The following is a 20,454-nucleotide window of genomic DNA, read 5'->3' on the forward strand; positions in this document are numbered from 1 at the left end:
GCACGTGCCCAGCCCTCTCTTTGTGTCCTCTCAAGACAAGCCCCTGCTGGAGGGCTCCGAGGGTCCGGGCAGCCCTCCCCCTTACAAGATGATCCAGACCATTGGGCTGTCAGTGGGTGCCGCGGTCGCGTACATCATCGCCGTGCTGGGCCTCATGTTCTACTGCAAGAAGCGCTGTAAAGCGAAGAGGCTGCAGAAGCAACCCGAGGGCGAGGAGCCCGAGATGGAGTGTCTCAATGGTGAGAGCCCCCTCCAGGCATCGGGGAGGGTGGGAGAGCCGGCTTGGGTGCAGAGCGCCCTCCTGTGGCCAGCTGTGGAGGTGGGGAAAGAGCACAACAGCACCGCAGGTAATCAGTGCCGCCCCGAACTGGAAGCCTGGAGTTGGCCCATTCCCAGGGCCTTGGCTTCTGAACAGCCTGGCTCGGGACTTTCTCCTTGGAGCCTCTCGGGCCAGTCGCCTGTTTTCTTGACTTCTCTCGCAGCACTAAACCACAGGTACGCTTGGCAGTGCGTCAAACATCTTTTCTCTCCTGTTAGTTTGAGAGATTCCCCCCTGGAGGCAGTCTTGACTGTCGCCTCTCTCCTCTTCACCCCTCCCATGACCAGGAACTCCCTGGGGGCTTTGCTGAGTCTCTGAACGGCTTAGGCATTCAGGATCAGGGGCTGGCTCGACCTGGTGTTTTTCCCGTTGGTGTTTGTTAAGGGTTTTGCACACAGGGGAGCCCGTGAAAGCCTAAAGACTTGTGTACAAGTGACATTCTGGGCGGGTGATTGAGATTAGACTCTGACAGTCTGCTGGTAGAGGAGCTCCTAATCTCTGGCATCAATAAGTGAGCACACCCTAAGGAATGCTTGATTCCACCTCTCCCCCAGTTAGGAGTTCGGGAAGCCTCGTAACAACTAGTGTGCGGATCAGTTATCTGCGCGACCGGCCATTTCATGTGGAGAACGGATTGGACCCGGGTTAGCAGGCAGCGCTGGAGATCAGGAGAAAGAGAGAGAGAGAGAACTGAGGTCTCTTGGGTATCCGGTCTCAGTGTGATCTTCCCCTGTGTCCCTTGTCTCCAGGTGGGCCCTTGCAGAATGGACAGCCATCAGCCGAGATCCAAGAGGAAGTGGCCTTGACCAGCTTGGGCTCTGGCCCGGCGGCCACCAGCAAGCGCCACAGCACAAGCGACAAGATGCACTTTCCGAGGGCCAGCCTGCAGGCTATCACCACGCTGGGTATGTTGCCTTGGTTACGGCTGCCCCGGCTTCGCTGCAGAGCCCTGGTCTTGAGGTTGAGTAACAGCCGGTGGTGGTTCCAATATATCTAATACCTAACATGTTAGAGCTGGCGGGGTACAGATAGACATCTTCAAGATGTCCCCTCTGTATTGGTTTCACCCCTACATACATACATTATGCCATTCTCTTTTAAAAAGACTTTTTTTTTAATTGGTTTTTCAAGATTAGGGTCTCAGTCTAGCCGAGGATGACCTGGATTTCACTATGTAGTCTCAGGGTGGCCTTGAACTTATGGTGATTCTCATCTCTGCCACCTGAGTGCTGGGACCAGTGGCATGTGCCACCACACCTGGCTATTTTTATTTATTTATTGGCAAGCAGAGAGGAAGAGAGACAGAGAGGAAGGGGCATGTCAGGGCCTCCAGCCACTGCAAAGAGGTGCCAGATGCATGTGCCACTTTGTGCATCTGGCTTTATGTTGGGTACTAGGGAATCGAACCAGGGTCCTTAGGCTTTATAGGCAAGCACCTTAACCTCTGAGTCATCTCTCCAGCCCACACTGTGTCATTCTTGTATTCTATCTATATCTTATATCTTGTATTCTATCTATATCTTATATCTATATAAGTGCTTGGTGGGCATGGTGGTCTGCCTGTAATCCCAGCGCTCAGGAGGCAGAGACAGGGGAGAGGAGATGTGGGGCAGGCTGGCTGTCTAGATGAGTCAATCAGTGAACTCTGGGTTCAACTGAGAGAGCCTGCCTCAGTAAATAAAGTGGGCTGGAGAAGTGGCTCAGAGGTTAAGGGCACTTGCTTGCTAAACTTGACAAGCCTGGGTTCAAATCTCCAATACCTACCTAAAGTCAGATGCACAAAGTGGCACATTTATCTGGAGTTCATTTGGCGTGGCAGAAGGCTGTAGGGAACCCATATTCTCTCATACACACTCTCTTCCCTCTCCCATCTGTCTCTCTCCTCTCTCTCTATGCTTGGTAATAAATGATAAATAAAAATATTTTTTCCAAAATAACACTAAAACCTAAAGTGGGGATTATTCAATGAAAGAAACGTGAGAAAGTATGGGTTTGTACTAGGATTAACTTTTCCTAATGGAATTAAAGCTTATGACTTTCAAGACATTTTAAAAAATATTTTATTTTTTAAAATTTATTTATCTGAGAGAGGCAGAAAGAGAGAGAGAGAGACTCAGAGAAAGGGAGAATGGGCATGCCAGGGCCTCCAGCCACTGTAAACAAACTCCAGACGCATGTGCCACCTTGTGCATCTGGCTCACGTGGGTCCTGGGGATTTGAACCAGGGTCCTTTGGCTTTGTAAGCAAATGCCTTCAATGCTAAGCCATCTCTCCAGCCCGACTGTTAAGACATTCATCATGAGCCGACAACATCTCATGCAAACTGTCTTTTGGAAGAGAGTATTGCTTCAACCACTTAGTTTTATTCTTGGACAGGGAAGTCAGGAAGGGAGGGAGTCATGTAGCAGAAAGGGGCTAGCCTGGGGCTGTCTGAGAGGCCAGAGGCCCGCTCCCCCAGTCAGCAGCTTCCTCTGCCTGGTGAAGGCAGCTGGTGATACGGACCTTTGCCCCACAGGGAAAAGCGAATTTGGGGAGGTGTTCCTGGCAAAGGCGCAGGGCTTGGAGGAAGGTGTGGCCGAGACCCTGGTGCTTGTGAAGAGCCTGCAGAGCAAGGACGAGCAGCAGCAACTGGACTTCCGGAGGGAGTTTGAGATGTTCGGGAAGCTGAACCATGCCAACGTGGTGCGGCTTTTGGGGCTGTGCCGGGAGGCTGAGCCCCACTACATGGTGCTGGAGTACGTGGACCTGGTATGCTGTGGGCTAAGGATCTCGGGGGTCTTAGTGCGGATGGGAAGGGGTTCAGAGTCTGAGACACTGTGGAGGTCTTGCCCCTTGTGGTCTCTGCCTGGCCCTCCAGCTGCCTCCTCTAACCACCTCGCGATGGTTGTCCCGCTAGGAGAGCTGCCTACCCAGCTCCTGGCACCGGACTCTCCTTTACCCACTCCATTCCTCCTGTTTGTGAGGAGATCAGTCCCACGTTCTGGGGCCTCTTATTCTCTATTCTCCATGATGCCTTCCAAACCTTCCTTCTGATAGTACTTCTCATCAACTCATTCTTATTTGAGAGAGAGGGAGAAAGAGGCAGAGAGAGGGAGAGAGAGAACGGAAACATCGGGGCCTCCAGCCACTGCAGATGAGCTCCAGATGCGTGCGCCCCCTTGTGCATCTGGCTTATGTGGGTCCTGGGGAATCGAACCGAGGTCCTTTGGCTTTGCAGGCAAACGCCTTAACCACTAAGCCATCCCTCCAAGCCTTAATTCATCATTTTTTATTTCCCAGGGGTTGTCACCACTTGGCAGTGTTTGTCAGAACCTGGCAAGTCTTTTCTTTCTTCCTTCCTCCCTGCCTCTCTCTCTCCTTCCTTCCTTTTCTCCTTCCCTCCCGCCCTCCCTCTCCTCCTTCCTTTCTTCTTCCCTCCCTTCCTTCTTCTTTCCTTTTTTCCTCCCTTCCTTCCTCTCTCCCTCCCTCCCTTCGATCCTTCTTTCATTTCTTTTGTTCCCTTCCCTTTTCTTCCTCTTTCTCTTCCTGCCTTTTCTCCTTCCCTCCTTTCTCTCCCTTCTCTATCCCCCAGTTGCCGTTCCTGGAGCTCCTTCTTCTCTCCTTTCTTCCTCCCTTCCTTCCTCTCTCCCTCCCTCCCTTCGATCCTTCTTTCATTTCTTTTGTTCCCTTCCCTTTTCTTCCTCTTTCTCTTCCTGCCTTTTCTCCTTCCCTCCTTTCTCTCCCTTCTCTATCCCCCAGTTGCCATTCCTGGAGCTCCCTCTTGCTCTGCACTCCTAGTTCTGGGCTCCGATCCCCTTGGTCCTCAGACTGCTACCTGTCTGTCTAGTCCTCCAGGTGTGGACCAGGCAGGGAGGACACATTCTCGGTCTGTCCCTTAACAAGTCCTCAGAGCACTGTGGGTGTGTTTCTCCTGCCTAAGGTGCTTTGTTTCTGTCTGTCACATTGTAAGCCCCAGGGACAGGAGTTCCTTACTGCTTCAGATGGAAAAGGACTGGGTGAGGGGTGGTGTGTTTCCTCCTGGTTCCAAGGAGAGAGACTCTTAAAATGATAATAAGGAGCCAGTGAGAGAAGATCTAGAAGGCAGTTTTAATTCCCACATGCTGCAAGCTGGTTGGGCATCCAGGCCAGGGTTTGTTACCACCTCCCGGCAAGGGACCCTTTGGAGTCCACTGCTGGGGCTCTCCCCTGACACGGATGTGTGGCTCTTCCCTTAGGGAGATCTGAAACAATTCCTGAGGATTTCCAAGAGCAGGGATGAAAAGCTGAAGTCCCAGCCTCTCAGCACCAAGCAGAAGGTAAGGGGGCCAGGGGGGCGGGTCCTCGGTAGACCAGGAGCCAGGAGAGTGATGGTTAGAGTGTGGCATTTACCCAGGGTCCCTAGGAGCCTGGCCTTGTGGCAAGTGCTAATTATCATCACAGCACTCCCCTGAAACGTGTTACTGTCTCCACTTTATGATTTGGAGAAGTTGAGTGACTTGTCCCAATTCTGTGGCTCGCAAGTTGCTTGGTGTTCCCGTGGTGGCGTCTCATAAAAGGCTGCTGCTCTGGCCCCTTGCGAGCTTCCGTTAGAGCGGGACACCTGCCTGCCTCCAGCTCTGAGCAGGAGAAGCAGCTGGCCGCGGCCTTGAACGGGGTTTTTCAGCCAGAGTGTGGAAGGGTCTTAACCCGAGTGCTTCAGACTCTTAGGCACTTACGTCTAGAGGGGCTGACTGGATAAAAGAGTGTGACATTACAGACGAAGGTACAACACAGGAAGTGAGTGGGAGGCATGGATGGAGGACATCTGCGTCCCTGAGGTGGATAGTCCGTTGTGCCTAACAAAGAAGATTTCCTGATGGAGAACACCATTTGAGCTCAGTTCTCAAGGACAGGAAATAGTTGAATGGCAGGAAGGGAATGGCTTCAGGAGAGAGAAAAATCAAGGTAATGTTTCTGTGGCTGGGACAGAGATCAAGACAAGCTGAGTGTGGTGGCACCTGCCTGTCGTTGCGGTACTCATGGGGCTTAAGGCAGCAGGATTTTGAGCACAGGTCCAGTCAGGATTACACAGTGAGTAGTTCCAGGCCAACCTCTGCTATGCAATGGGACACAGCCCCCACCCCACCCCCACAAAAAAAGAAAGAAAGAAAGCAAACAAAGCTGGGTGTGGTGGCGCACCCCATTAATCCCAGCATTCAGGAGGCAGAGGTAGGAGGATCACTGAGTTTGAGGCCACCCTGAGACTATGTAGTGAATTCCAGGTCAGCCTGGGCTAGAGTGAAACCCTACCTCGAAAAACCAAAGAAAAGGGCTGGAGAGATGGCTTAGCGGTTAAGCGCTTGCCTGTGAAGCCTAAGGACCCTGGTTCAAGGCTTGATTCCCCAGGACCCACGTTAGGGGCGCATGCGTCTGGAGTTGGTTTGCAATGGCTAGAAGCCCTGGCATGCCCACTCTCCCCTGTCTCTGCCTGTCGCTCTCAAATATATAAATAAAAATAAACAAAAAATATATTAAAAAAAGAAAAACCAAAGAAAAGGAAGAAAGAAAGCAAACAAAAAAAATGTGAAGGCCAGATAGGAAGTCAGTTACCTCCATCCTGTCACGTGAGGTGCTCTGAAAGTCACCGCCTCCTTTGCTAAATACCTCTGCCATGTGTTTTTGTCATATTGTCTTGAATTTGAAAAGGAAGTGTCCATAAATTGAGTTCCACCCTCTGCAGGGACGATGTTTGGCATCAGACAAGAGAACTGCTTTTAATCTCTTAAATTTTATTTATTTATTTATTTGCTTATTTGCAAGCAGACAGTGATAGAGAATGGGCACTTCAGGGCCTTCAAACGGTACAGACTCCAGACGCATGCACCACTCCGTGCATGTGGCATTAGGTGGGTACTGGGGAACTGAACTCCAGTCGTTAGGCTTGGCAGGAAAGTGCCTTAACCACTGAGCTATCTCTCTAGCCCAAGAACTGCTTTTAAAAATGCTGATTTAGGCCAGGTGTGATGGCACACTCCTTTAATCCCAGCACTTGGGAGGCAGAAGTAGGAGGATTTCTGTGAACTCAAGGCTATCCTGAGACTACATAGTGAATTCCAGGTCAGCCTGGGCTAGAGCGAGACCCTATTTCAAAAAACAAGAAATAATTTTTTTTTCTTTCTTTCTTTTTTTTGTTACTTATTTTTTGGGGTATTGTTTTGTTTTTGATTCTTTTTATTTCTTTATTTGCATGTGTGTGTATGCATGGGAACATTAGCATTGCTTGCTGCTGCAAATGAATGCCAGACCCATATGTCAAGCCTCAAAGTCATGGCGATCCTCCTACCTCTGCCTACTGAGTGCTGGGATTATTAAAGGTGTGCGCCAACATGTCCAGCCTAATGTTGTTTCTAATGCAGATTTTAACCAGGACTAGTAATTCAGGCCTATAATCTGTAATCCAAGCCACCAAGGCAGCTGAGGCAGGGGGAGTGTAAAGTCAAGGTTAGCCTGAGCAACTTAAGTGATGAGAACCTGTCCCAAAATAAAAATTTAGGCCTGGGGCTGGAGAAGTGGCTCAGCAGTCAAGGTACTTGCCACATAAAGCCAGATGCATAAAGTAATGCATGCATCTGGATTTTGTTTGCAATGGTTAGAGGCTCTGGTGCACCCATTCTCTCTCTCTCCCTTTCTCCTTCCCTTCCTGCCTCTTTGTCTGTCTGTCTCTCTCTCTCTCATATCATTTAAAAAAGTAGGGCTGGGGGGCAGGAGAGATGGCTTAGTGGTTGAGATGCTTGCCTGTGAAGCCTAAGTACTCCTCTGGCCTCCACATGAGTGTGCACACACGCACCTCTCCACACACCACATACACATACAGATAACATACGCCCTTCTCCCCCATAAAAAGTACAGAGAGGATGGAGCAGGGAGCTCAGTCGTAGAGTGCTTACGTAGCATGTGCAAGGCCCTGGGATCTGCCGCCAGAGTCACAGAAGATTAAGATAAAACAAAGCAGGCTTTACTGAATACAGTGGTACATGCCTGTAGTCCTGGCTATTTAGAAGGGTAAAGAACGAGGAATCCTGGGACTTGAGGAATGGCTTAGCAGTTAAGGCACTTGCCTACAAAGCAAAGGACCCAGGTTCGATTCCCAGGACCCCACATAAGTCAGATGCACATGGTGGTGCATGCATCTGGAGTTTGTTTGCAGCACCTGCAGGCCCTGGGGTGCCCTTTCTCTCTCTCTCTCTTTTTGTGTGTGTGTGTGTCTACCTCTCTGCCTTTCTCTCTTTCTCTCAAATAAGTAAATTAAAAATAAATTTAAAAAATAATAAAGAGGATCCCTTGAGACCAGTAGTCCAGGGTTGCCTTGAGCAATGTGGTGAGATTTTGTCTCTAAAAGCAAGGGCTGGGGAGATGGTTCAGTTGCACAAGCATGGGACCCGAGTTCAGGTCTCAAAACCTAGATGAAGGCCAAGCGCAGCAGCGTGTACACAGACAGCACACGTACACGCACCAAAATAAGTAAACAAATAAATAAAATGAGCACCTGAAAATGACTGGGCCCAGGTTCGATTTACCCACGTAAAGCTAGATGCACAAGGTGGCTCATGCATCTGCAGTTTGTAGTGGCTAGAGGCCCTGACATACCATTCTTTCTCTCTCAAATAAGTAAGTAAAATACTCTACAAATAAGTAAATTGAGGTAGAGGGTAATTGAGGAAGATGACCAATGTTATCAATCTGACCTCCGTATACATGCATATACCTGTCTGCATTCCTGCACACGCAGGAACATACATACATGCCATCCACATAGCTGCGATTGCAATGGTGGCTCATGCCTATAATCCCAGTACTCGGGAGGCTGAGGCAGGAGGAGTTTGAGGTTAGCCTGGACTACGTAGTGAGTTACAGGCCAGCCTGGGCTGTACAGTGAATTCTAGAACAATATAGGCTACACAGAAAGATACAAAAAATACAGGCTGAGGAGATGGCTCAAGGTTTAAGGGCACATGCTTTCAAAGCCGGCTGGTCTGGGTTTGATTCTCCAACGACCATGTAAAGCTGTACACAAAGTCATTTGTGTGCCTGGCGTTCAGTTGCAGTAGCATGATTACCTTGGCACACACATTTATACATGCGGATGATTAGTGAAAGTTAAAAACAAACCAATTTTTTTTTTTTTTTTGAGGTAGGGTCTCATTCTGACCTGGAATTCACTATGTAGTCACAGGGTGGCCTTGAACTCATGGCGATCCTCCTACCTCTGCTTGGGATTAAAGGCATGCACCACCATGCCCGGCCAGACCAAAATTAAAAAATTTTTTTTTGAGTTATTTTAAATTTATTTATTTATGCGGAGGGCAGATAGAAAGGTTGGGCACACCAGGACCTCTAGCCACTGCAAACAAACTCCAGAAACATGTGCCACTTTGAACATGTATGTGAGTACTGGGGAATCAAACCCTGGTCCTTAGGCTTTGTAGGCAAGCACTTTAACCACTGAGCCATCTTTCTAGCCCCTGTTATGGAGGTGGTTTTTTTTTTTTTTTTGAGGTAGGTTCTCACTCTGGTCCACGCTGACGTGGAATTAACTATCTAGTCTCAGGGTGGCCTTGAACTCATGGCAATCCTCCTCCCTCTACCTCCCAAGTGCTGGGATTAAAAGAGTGCGTTACCACGCCCAGCTGTTTTTTTTTTTTTTAATTGGTTCTTTGAGGTAGGATCTCACCCTAGCCTGGAGCTCACTAGTCTCAGGGTGGCCTTGAACTCACGGTGATCCTCCTATCTCTGCTTCCCAAGTGCTGGGATTAATGGCGTGAGCCACCATGTCTGGCTGGTTATGGAGTTGTTTTGTTTTGCTTTGTTTTTTCCAGGTAGGGTCTCACTCTAGCCCAGGCTGACCTGGAATTCACTCTGGAGTCGCAGGGTGGCCTCGAACGCACAGCGATCCTCTTACCTCTGCCTCCTGAGTGCTGGGATTAAAGGTGTGCCGCCACCACGCCCGACTCTGGTTATGGAGTTTTTTGAGACTTTCATGTAGCCTGGGCTGGGCTCAAACTCAATATATAGTCAAGGATGAACTTGAACTACTGATCCTCCTGCATCTACCTCTAGAGTGCTGGATTACAAGTGTACGCTACCACTCCTGGCTTTTTCTCATTGTTTGTTTGTTTTGGGGTAAAGTCTCCTGTTAGCTCAGACTGACCTGGAGAGATGACTCAGTGGTTAAAGGTACTTGCTTGCAAAACCTGATAACCTGGGTTCGATTCTCCAGTACCCACATAAATCTAGATGCACAAAGTGGCACGTGAGTCTGGAGTTCATTTGCAGTGGCAAGAGGCCATGGCACAATCATACTCCTTGTCTGCCCCTCCCTCCTTCCCTCTCAAATAAAAAAATATATATATATATTATTGACACCAGCTGGGCGTGATAGTACATGTCTTTAATCCAGCACTTGGGACACAGGAGTGAGTGAGTTCCAGGTCAGCTTGAGCTAGAGTGAGACCCTGCCTTGAAAAGATCAAACATAAAAAGACCTCCACTGTGAACATCAATAACCCCACTGAGGAGGGCCCTCAGGGAAATCGGGACCATAGGAGAGGAGATATGACCATAACCTACGTAAATAATAATAACAATAAAATTTAAAAAGTAAAATTAAGGGACTGGAAAGATGGCCCAGAGGTTAAAGGCACTTGATTGCAAAAGCCTAACAGCCCAGGATTGATTCTCAAGTATCACCGTAAAGCCAGATGCACAAAGTGGCACATGCATCTGGAGTTTGTTTGCATGAGCAAGAGGCCCTGGCATACCCATATTCTTTTTTTTCTCTCTCTGTCTTTCATATAAATAAATGAAAATGAAATAAAAGTGAGTCCAGAATGTCCTTTCAGCTTAAATTGTACGCTAGAGGCCAAGCATTTTTAGCCAAAAGTTTCCTTATTGCTGTGCCCACCAACCTCCACTTCCCTTCCTTGGAGCCACCCATTCATGTGTATCTGTGTTTGTTCAAACAACCCAGTGAGTGTCCCCAGCTTGGAAGATGGCTCAGTGAGTAAAGTGTTAAAGCATGAAGACCTGAGTAAATGCTGGGCATGGGGCTGGAGAGATAGCTTAGCATTTAAGGCACTTGTCTGCAAAGCTAAAGGACCCAGGTTCAATTCCCCAGTACTGACATAAGGCCAGATGTGCCCATTTTCCCCCTCCTCTTCCTTTCACAAAAATAAATAAAAAATATATTTTTAGTGCTGGGTGCGGCTTAGTGGGGGATGGCTTAGTGGTTAAGGCATTTGCCTGCAAAGCCAAAGGGCCATGGTTCGATTCCCCAGGACCCACGTTAGCCAGATGCACAAGGAGGCTCACATGTCTGGAATTTGTTTGCAATGGCTGGAAGCCCTGGTGCCCCCATTCTTTCTCTCTCTCTCTCTCTCTGTCAAATAAATAAATAAATAAATATTTTTTTAAAATGCTGGGTGTGGCAGTTATACCACTAACCCTGGGAGACAGAAACAAGAGAATCCGTAGGACTTGCTATCCAGCTTGTGGAGCTGAATTGGTGAGGTCTAGATTCAGTGTAAGACCCTGTCTCAGAAATTAAGGTGGGGGCTGGAGAGATGGCTTTGCAACTAAATGCACTTCCTTGCAAAGCCTATAGGCCTGGGTTCGATTTCCCAGTACCCACATAAAGCCAGATGCACAAAGTGGTGCATACATCCATCTGGAGTTCAGGCATCATAGCACACACCTTTAATCCCAGCACTTGAGAGGCAGAGGTAGAAGGATTGCTGTGTGTTCAAGGCCAGCCTAGGACTACAGAGTGAGTTCCAGGTCATCTTGGGCTAGAGTGAGACCCTACCTCAAACAGAAAAAATATATATATAGAGAGAGAGAGAGCTCTAGATCATATCCAGTGCCAAGAGGCCCTGGCACACCTATTCTCATTCTCATATCCTCTCTCTCTGCTTGCGAATGAATAAAAATAAATTTTTAAAAATCAAGGTGGGAGCTGGATGTGGTGGTGCATACCTTTAATCCCAGCACTCAGGAGGCAGAGGTAGGAGGATCACCATGAGTTCGAGGCCAGCCTGAGACTACATAGTGAATTCCAGGTTACCCTAAGCTAGAGTGAGACACCTTACCTTGAAACAAACAAACAAAAAAAAAAAAAAATCAAGGAGGCAAGGCTGGAAAGATGGCTTAGGGGTTAAGGTGTTTGCCTGAGAAGTCTAAGGACACATGTTCAACTCTCCAAATCATTTGTAAGCCAGACACACAAGGTGACCCACATGTCTGGAGTTCAACTGCAGTGGCAGGTGGCCTTCAAGGGCCAATATTCTCTCTCTCTCTCAATTAAAAAAAAATACAAAAAAAATTTTAAATCAAGGTGGACCCCAGTGTAGCATGGTGGTGCATATCTTTAATTCCAGCACTCAGGAGGCAGAGGTAGGAAGATCACAATGAGTTTGAGACCACCCTGAGAGTTCATAGTGAATTCCAGGTCAGCCTGGGCTAGATTGAAACCCTTAGGAAAAACTCAAGGTGAGCTGGAGAGATGGCTTAGTGGTTAAGCGCTTGCCTGTGAAGCCTAAGGACCCCAGTTTGAGGCTTGATTCTCCAGGACCTACATAAGCCAGATATACAAGGTGGTGCATGCATCTGGAGTTCATTTGCAGTGGCTGGAGGCCCTGTCACACCCATTTTCTCTCTCTCTCTCTCTCTCTCTCGCTATCTGCCTCTTTCTCCATCACTCTCAACTAAATAAATAAACTGTTTAAAGGAAGAAAGAAAAAAAATCAAGGTCGACCATTACTGAGGAAGACATTGGGCATGAACATATACACGTGAACAGGCATACATACCACACACGCCCAAAACCAATCCAGTGAGGTACATGCTTTCTTACCCATTTTTCTGAGGAAGGCAGCTAAGGCTATTGTGTTTCGGGTCTTCGTAAGCAGTGGTCAATGGCCAAGGGTTGTGTCAGGGTGACTGCCTTAACTCCTAGTCCTGGGCTGTTGTTTGAACAGGCTCTTTCTCTTTCCAGGTGGCCCTGTGCACCCAAGTGGCCCTGGGCATGGAGCACCTGTCCAATAACCGGTTTGTGCACAAGGATTTGGCTGCTCGGAACTGCCTGGTCAGTGCCCAGAGGCAGGTGAAGGTGTCAGCGCTGGGTCTCAGCAAGGACGTGTACAACAGGTAGAAGGGTCTAGGTGGGATGTGGGCACCCTCTCCTCCCCAGGGACAAGAGCCAGGAAGTAGTTGCATTGGGATAGGGGGAGGAGAGGGCTTGGTACCTCTTTAGTCCAAAGCTGGAGGGCTTAGAAAAGAATCAAGCTTCCTATCCCCTTTCTGAAGATGCTCTTAGACTGTCCAGTAGTGCTGGCTATCAATTTTCTTTTAATTTTTTTTCTTTTTTGGGGGGAGGGGTTGAGGTAGGGTCTCACTATTGCCCAGACTTACCTGGCACTCACTCTGTAGTCCCAGGCTGGCCTCAAACTCACAACGATCCTCCTACCTCTGCCTCCCGAGTACTGGGATTAAAGGCATGTGTGCCATCATGCCCGGCTCTTAATTTTCTTTAGTGATTAAAAAATTATTAACCTGGGCCAGGCGTGGTGGCGCACGCCTTTAATCCAGCACTCGGGAGGCAGAGGTAGGAGGATCACCGTGAGTTCAAGGCCACTCTGAGACTATAGAGTGAATTCCTGGACAGCCTGGGCTAGAGTAATGAGACCCTAACTTGAAAGATAAAAAAAAGAAAAAACAAAAAATGATTAACCTGCAGCTGAGGGTTTAAGTCAGTGGTAGAGTACCTGCTTAGCATACACAAGGTCCCGGGATTCAATCCCCACTTTTGCTCCCTCTCCCCCCTAAAAAAGTCAATCCTTTTTTTCAATAGCTAGGAAATTTTTTATAATAGTTGATATGCAATTAACTGTCAACTCCCTCTATAGCTTCCTGACTTCAGGATCCATTATTCTGCAGCCTAACCTAAGGTTGAGCCACTACAACCACTGAGCCACAACTTTGGGCCACCTTCCCAAGTTACTCCAGTTCAAAGTCAACATAGTTCACCTGACTTGCTTTGATCACACTTTATTTATAAAGTTTTCCCCCCACTCGATGAGCTCCAACTTTTCACGCGCGCGCGCGCACACACACACACATACACAGTGCTAGAAATCAAACCCAGCGCCTCACACATAACCAGGGAAGTAAACTGAGGTATGGCCCTAGCCTCCCCCCTGTTTTTGAGGCAGGGTCTTGCTCTGTAGCCCAGGATGGCCTTATACTCTTGGGGATCCTCCCAAATGACGGAATTAAAGGTAGATGCCACCATACCCAGAGCCTCAGCCACTTTTTACTTAACTTTTTATTTTATTTTATTATTATTATCCATTTTTCTTTTCAAGGTAGGGTCTCACTCTAGCCAAGGCTGACCTGGAATTCACTATGTCCTCTCAGGCTGCTCCCGAACTCATGGTGATCCTCCCACTTCTGCCTCCCGAGTGCTGGGCTTAAAGGCGTGTGCTATCAAATATATTACCAATTCCTTTGGGTGGCTAGGGCCGGTTGTGGTAGCGCTCGCCTTTAATCCCAGCACTCAGGAGGCAGAGCTAGGAGGATCGCCATGAGTTCGAGGCTGCCATGAGATACATAGTGAGTTCCAGGTCAGCCTGGGCTAGATAGAACGAGACTCTACCTCGAGGGCGGGGGAGGGGCTGGGGGGAAACTGAGCCCAGCCAGTGGCGATGTCCCAGACTTGGGCTGAAGCTGTCCTGACAGGACCTGGCTCTGCCTCCCTCCCTCCGTCAACACACTGCCCTCTCTGCAGCGAGTACTACCACTTCCGTCAGGCCTGGGTGCCGCTGCGCTGGATGTCCCCCGAGGCCATCCTGGAGAGTGACTTCTCCACCAAGTCTGATGTCTGGGCCTTTGGTGTGCTGATGTGGGAAGTGTTCACCCATGGGGAGATGCCCCTTGGCGGACAGGCGGACGACGAAGTGCTGGCAGGTAAGCCTCCCCGTTCTCAGGGAGGACTGTGGGTCCAAACCCCTGCTGCCCTCCCCCAGTCTGCTCAGGGCCCCGGAACTATCAGCTGCCTCCTCCTCACAGGCTTATATTTAGCAGATAGATAGCTGTGACCACTCACTCGGGTTGTTAAAAATACTGAAGTGGGCCTGGAGGGATGGCTTAGCACTTAAGGTGCTTGTTTGTCTGCAACGCCAAATTCCCTATGAATGATTACCCGGAACCCACGTAAGCCAGAGGCACAAGGTGGGGCATGTGTCTGGAGTTCGTTTGCAGCAGCTGGAGGCCCTTGCGTGCCCATTCCCCCCCCCTCTCAAAGTGGGGGTTGGGGAGATTGCTCATTGGTTAAAGGCACTTGCTTACAAAATTTTCTGCCTGGGTTCATTTACCTAGTACCCATGTAAAGTCAGATACTCAATGTGATGCATGTGTCTGTGTTTGTTTGCAGTGAGAAAAGGCCCTGGTGCACCCTTTCTCTCTCTCTCTCTCTCTCTCTCTCTCTCTCTCTCTCTCTCTCTCTCTTATTTTTAGGTAGGGTCTCACTCTAGTCCAGGCTGACCTGGAATTAACTCTATTCTCAGGGTGGCCTTGAACTCACGGCAATCCTCCTACCTCTGCCTCCCAAGTGCTGGGATTAAAGGCATGTGCCACCACGCCCGGCCTTTCTCTCTTTCTTAAATAAATCAAAACATTTTTAAAAATTTAAAAATATTGAAATGCAGGGCTGGAGAGATGGCCCAGCAATTAAGGCACTTGTCTGCAAACCAAAGGACCCATGTTTGATTCCCCAGTACCCACTTAAAGCCAGCTGCACAGAGTGGCACATGAATCTTAAATTGAATTTTATTTGAAGTTTATTTGTGGTGGCTAGAGGCCTTTGTGGGCCTATTCTTTCTCTCTTTCTCTCTCTCTCTGCTTAGAAATAAATATATTTTTACAAATGATACTGAAATGCAGGCTGGGGAGTTGCTTCAAATAGTAGTGTGCTTGCCTAGCATGAAGCCTTGGGTTTGATCCGTAGTACTGCCCAACAAAAGGGGGGGCTGGAGGGATGGCTTAGCAGCTAAGGCATTTGCCTGAAAAGCCAAAGGACCCTGGTTTGATACCCCAGGACCCATGTAAGCCAGATGCACAAGATGGCACATGTGTCTGGAGTTCATTTGCAATGGCTGGAGGCCCTGGTGTGTCCATTCTCTCTGTCTTTCTCTCTCTGTCTCTCAAGTAATTAAACCTTAAAAAATAAAAATTAAAGGGCTGGAGAGATGGTTTAGCAGTTAAGGTGTGTGCCTGTGAAGCCTAAGGATCCATGTGTCTGGAGTTCGTTTGCAGTGGCTGGAGGATGTGGCGTTCCATTCTCTCTGTCTCTGTCTGTCTGTCTGTCTGTCTGTCTCTCTCAAGTAAATAAAACTAAAGAAAGAAAAAAAGGGGGTGCTGGAGGGATGGTTTAGCAGTTAAGGTGTTTGCCTGTGAAGCCTAAGGATCCAGGTTCGATTCTCCAGGTCCCATGTAACCCAGATACATAAGGTAGCACATGCGTCTGGAGTTCGTTTGCAGTGGCTGGAGGCCCTGGTGTGCCCATTCTCTCTCTCTCCCTGTAATAAGTCTTTAAAAAAATTTTTTTTAAGCTAAACTAAATAAGTAAATTACAGAAATGCTCCCATCCCAAGTAGCAAATGACCCTTGTCCCCAGTGCCTTTTCCAGCTGCTCTGATGTCTATCAGTGGTTTAAGCTCCCACGGGGACCCTGCTTACCGGTCTCAGTAACCTGGGGAAGGGGAATCACCCCTTTCTGGTGCAAGATACTTGCAGCAGACTCCTTAACTAAGTCCCGTCCCATTGGCCGGTGCTTCCCAGGGCGAGCTTCATGTGGCTGTTTGTGGGCCCGTCCAGCTCATCAAGTGTGTGGGCTGACACTCTGCCTACTGTCCTCTGTACAGATCTGCAGGCCGGGAAGGCTCGACTGCCGCAGCCCGAGGGCTGCCCTTCCAAGCTCTACCGGCTGATGCAGCGCTGCTGGGCCTTGAGCCCCAAGGACCGGCCTTCCTTCAGCGAGATCGCCAACATCCTGGGAGACAGCTCCGCAGACAGCAAGCCGTGAGGGAGTCCTGCGTCCCCAGGGAGGACGCCCGTGGGCAGGGGAGAAAAACCTCTTAAGGGGAGCCTGCAGCATGATGAGCAAGACCCCTGTCCTTGGCCTTGGGGGGCAGCGGGCCTTGCAGAGGCCCAGGCAGTGCCTGGGCTTTCCTCCTCCTCCCCCTCAGCCCTTGGGGAGGCCGATTCGCACCCGCACTGGGTGACTGGAGCCTTGGGCTGACCATCTTTTCTCTGCCACCCCATCCCTCATCAGGGACAATATGGGTGCCTCAGGTAAACCCAATTTCTGGCCTGTGACTTCTCCCTTTGGCTAGGTCCGGCTTGGCCACTCATCTGCCACCATTGTCTGGAGAGTTTAGGCTGGGGATGAGCTGGGTCTGGGAGACTTTTTTTCTTTTTTCCTTTTTTTTAAAAAATATACTCAGTTTCCAGGCTAGCCCTGGGCACACAGGTCCTGCCTGGGGAGGGGGCGTCTAGACCAGGATTTTGGAGGACAAAGCAAGTGAGTTCTCCCCATTGTGGGCTGTGCACACTAACCCAGACCCATGCCTTTTCCCCACCCTTCTCTCCTTCCCTCATCCTAAGTGCCTGGCAGATGAAGGAGTTTTCAGGAGCTTTTGACACTATATAACCCGCCCTTTTTGTATGCACTGTGGGCGGCTTTTATATGTAATTGCAGCGTGGGGTGGGTGGGCATGGGCGTTCCGGGTGGACCCTAGAGGAGATGGGGAGGGTTGGATACCCCTGCCTCACACTTGTATTGTTGTTGTTGTTTTCGTTTGTTTGTTTTGTGGTTTTTTTGTTGTTTTTTTTTTTGTTTTTTTTTTTTACACTCGCTGCTCTCAATAAAGAAGCCTTTTTTACAAGCTGTTCTGAGACTCGCTGCTTGCATTAGCTCATGGGTTATTTTCCTTGTTCCCTCCCAGCCATGTGACTTCAAAACAGCCAGTGGGCTTCCACAGACTGGCAGATAGATACGGGTCTGTCTCTCCTGTTTGCGTGTTTGAGAATGTGAATTTTAAAAAAAAAAAATTCTTGTAAAGCCTGACAGCCTGGGGTAGATTCTCCAATACCCGCTTAAAGCCAGATGCACAAAGTAGCACATGCAGAAGCAAGAGGCCCTTATTATGCACATTAAACACACACGCACAGAGTCTCTGCTTGCAAATAAAAAATATTAAGAAAAGAAAGAAAGGGGCTGGAGAGATGGCTCAGTGGTGAAGGCACTTGCCTGCAAACCCTAACAACCTGGGCTTAATTCTCTAGTACCCATATAAAGCCAGATACACAGTAGCATATGCATCTGGAGTTTGTTTGCAGTGGCTAGAGGCCCTGGTGCGCCCATTCTGTATGTGTCCTTCCTCTCTCCCTCTCTCTCCCTCCCCGCCCTTGCAAATGAACAAATAAACAGTATTTTAAAAAGAGAGACTGCCTCAAACAGGGTGGAAGTCAAGGACCAGCACCAGGAGATTGTCTCTGGCTTCCCACAGGGCTGGTTCAGTGGCTAAGGCACTTGGTTACAACACCTAATGACCCTGGTTTAATTCCCCAGTACCCAGGTAAAGCCAGATGCAGAAAGTGGTGCATGCATCTGGAGTTAGTTTGCAGTGGCCCACCAATCGTCTCTCTCCCATCTTGCAAATAAATGAAATTGTTAAAAAAATATGTATATTTTAAGCCAGGCTTGGTGGTACATGCCTTTAATCCCAGCACTCGGGAGGCAGAGGTAGAAAGATCGCCATGAGTTCAAGGCCACCCTGAGACTAGAGAGTGAGTTCTGGATCAGCCTGGGCTAGAGTGAGACCCTACCTTGAAAAAACAAAACAAAACAAAAAAATATTGGGGCTGGAGAGGTGGTTCCGCAGTTAAAGATGCTTATTTGCAAAGCCTGACAACCCAGGTTCCATTTTTTCAGTGCCCACATAAAGCCAGCCACACAAAGTGGTGCTTGTATCTGGAGTTATTTGCAGTGGCAGGAGGCCCTGGCACACCCATATTCTTTCCTAAATAAATAAATAAATAACTATTAGTAAACTAGGCATGGTGGCACACACCTTTAGTCCCAGCACTTGGGAGGCTGAAGTAGGAATATTGCTGTGAGTTTGAAGCCAGTTCAAGACTACATAATGAATTCCAGGTCAGCCTGGGCTAGAGCAAGACCCTACCTAAACAAAAAAAGGAAAAAAGAAAAAAAAAAAAAACTGTTAGGAGCTGGGCATGGTGGCACACATCTTTAATCTCAGCATTCAGGAGGCAGAGGTAGAAGGATTGCAGTGAGTTCGAGGCCACCCTGAGATTACATAGTGAATTCCAGGTCAGCCTGGGCTACAGCGGCAGTGGGGGGGGGGGGTTAATTAAAGACTAGACAAATGACTCAGAGGCTATGGTGTTTGCCTGCGCAGCCTACTGACCTGAGTTCAATTACCCAGTACCCACGTAAAGCAGTGGTACATGCATCTGGAGTTTGTTTGCAGTGGCTGGAGTCCCTGGCATCCCATTCTCTCTCTCTCTCTTTTGGTTTTTCTAGGTAAGGTTTCACTTTAGTCCAGTCTAACTTGAAATTCACTATGTAGTCTCAGGCTGGCCTCGAACTCATGGTGATACTCCTACCTCTACCTCCCGAGTGCAGGGATTAAAGGCGTGTGCCACCACGCCTGGCCCATTCTCATTCTCTTTCTCCCTTTCTAAAAACAAAAAGAGAGACTAGATAAGGTGTTTTTTTTTTTTTTTTTTTAGAGATTTTATTTTTATTTATTTATTAGAGACAGAGGGAGCAAGAGAGAGAATGAGCGCATCAGGGCCTCTAGCCACTGCAAACGAACTTCAGATGCATGTCCCACCGTGTGCATTTGGCTTATGTGGGACCTGGAGAATCGAACCTGGGTCCTTAGGCTTCAGAGGGCATGCGCCTTAACCGCTAAGCCATCTCTCCAGCCCTAAATAAGTTTTTTTTTAAAGAAAGGCTGGAGAGATGGCTCAGTGGTTTGGCACATGCGTCTGGAGTTCATTTGAAATGACTGGAGTCCTTGGCTCGCCCATTCTCTCTCTTCTGCCTCTCTTCTAGCTCCCTCTGCTTGCAAATAAACATTTACAGAAAATTAAGGAGAAAAAAAAAACGTTATTTGGGCCAGGAATGCCTTTAATCCCAGTACTGGCAGAGGCAGTGGTAGCAGGATCATTGTGAGTTCAAGGCCAGCCTGAGACTAGTAGTGAAGTCCAGATCAGCCAGGAATACAGTGAGTGAGGCCCTACCTCCAAAACTCAAAAACAGCAACAACAAAAAAAATTATGCGCACGCGCGCACGTGTGTGTGTGTGTGTGTGTGTGTGCGCGCGCACGCATGCCAAGGCCTCTTGCCATTGCAAGTGAACACCAGACGCTTACACTACTTTTTGCATCCAGTTTTATGTGGGTGGTTTGGGAATTGAACTGGGACCTGCAGGCTTTGCAAGCATGTGCCATTAACCACTGAGCAATCCTCCCAGCCCTACAAACAAAAGTTTGTTTTTTTTGTAACTAGAGAGAAAGTAAGAATGGGTACACCAAGGCCTCTAGCCACTGCAAATGAACTCTAGATGCATGCATGCACCACCTTGTACATCTGGTTCATGTAGGACCTGGAGAATCGAACCTGGGTCCTTAGGCTTTGCAGGCAAGCACCTTAACCCCTAAGCCATCTCTCCAGCCCAAAACAAAAGTTTTATGCAACAGTGCTTAAGCCAGTGTGGCGTCACATGAGACGTTGAGGCGGCAAGGCCATCTGCAACTTCATGCCCAGGTCAAAGCTAATCTGAACTACATAAGACTCTGTCCTAAAAAAATTTGTATATAAAGCCAGGTGAGGTAGCACATTCCTTTAATCCCAGCACTCGGGTGGCAGAGGGATGAGGATTGCCATGGGCCCATTCTCCCTGTCTCTCTCTCAGCCTGGGCTACAGAGAGATCATACCTCAAAAAACTAAAATAAACAAATTAAAATATTTTAAAGTTAAAGGTGTGTGTCATCATACCCAGGTAGTCCCAGGTTGGCCTCGAATACTCAGAGA

General features: G+C 48.6%; 1 protein-coding gene across 1 annotated transcript in view; it reads left to right on the top strand.

Moving 5' to 3' along the window:
* Ptk7 (protein tyrosine kinase 7 (inactive)) overlaps window positions 1-17,176 on the top strand; it is a 51,983-nt gene extending 34,807 nt beyond the window's left edge. Inside the window, exons 14-20 of the mRNA XM_004649738.3 lie at window positions 36-239; window positions 1,069-1,224; window positions 2,835-3,067; window positions 4,534-4,614; window positions 12,327-12,478; window positions 14,118-14,296; window positions 16,252-17,176. Coding sequence (XP_004649795.2) covers window positions 36-239; window positions 1,069-1,224; window positions 2,835-3,067; window positions 4,534-4,614; window positions 12,327-12,478; window positions 14,118-14,296; window positions 16,252-16,412 — 1,166 coding nt within the window. The 3' untranslated portion in view covers window positions 16,413-17,176. The remainder of the gene's footprint in view (window positions 1-35; window positions 240-1,068; window positions 1,225-2,834; window positions 3,068-4,533; window positions 4,615-12,326; window positions 12,479-14,117; window positions 14,297-16,251) is intronic.
* The last annotated feature ends 3,278 nt before the right edge of the window (window positions 17,177-20,454 follow it).

Source organism: Jaculus jaculus, chromosome 8 (genome assembly GCF_020740685.1).
Source record: "Jaculus jaculus isolate mJacJac1 chromosome 8, mJacJac1.mat.Y.cur, whole genome shotgun sequence".
NCBI lineage: Eukaryota > Metazoa > Chordata > Mammalia > Rodentia > Dipodidae > Jaculus > Jaculus jaculus.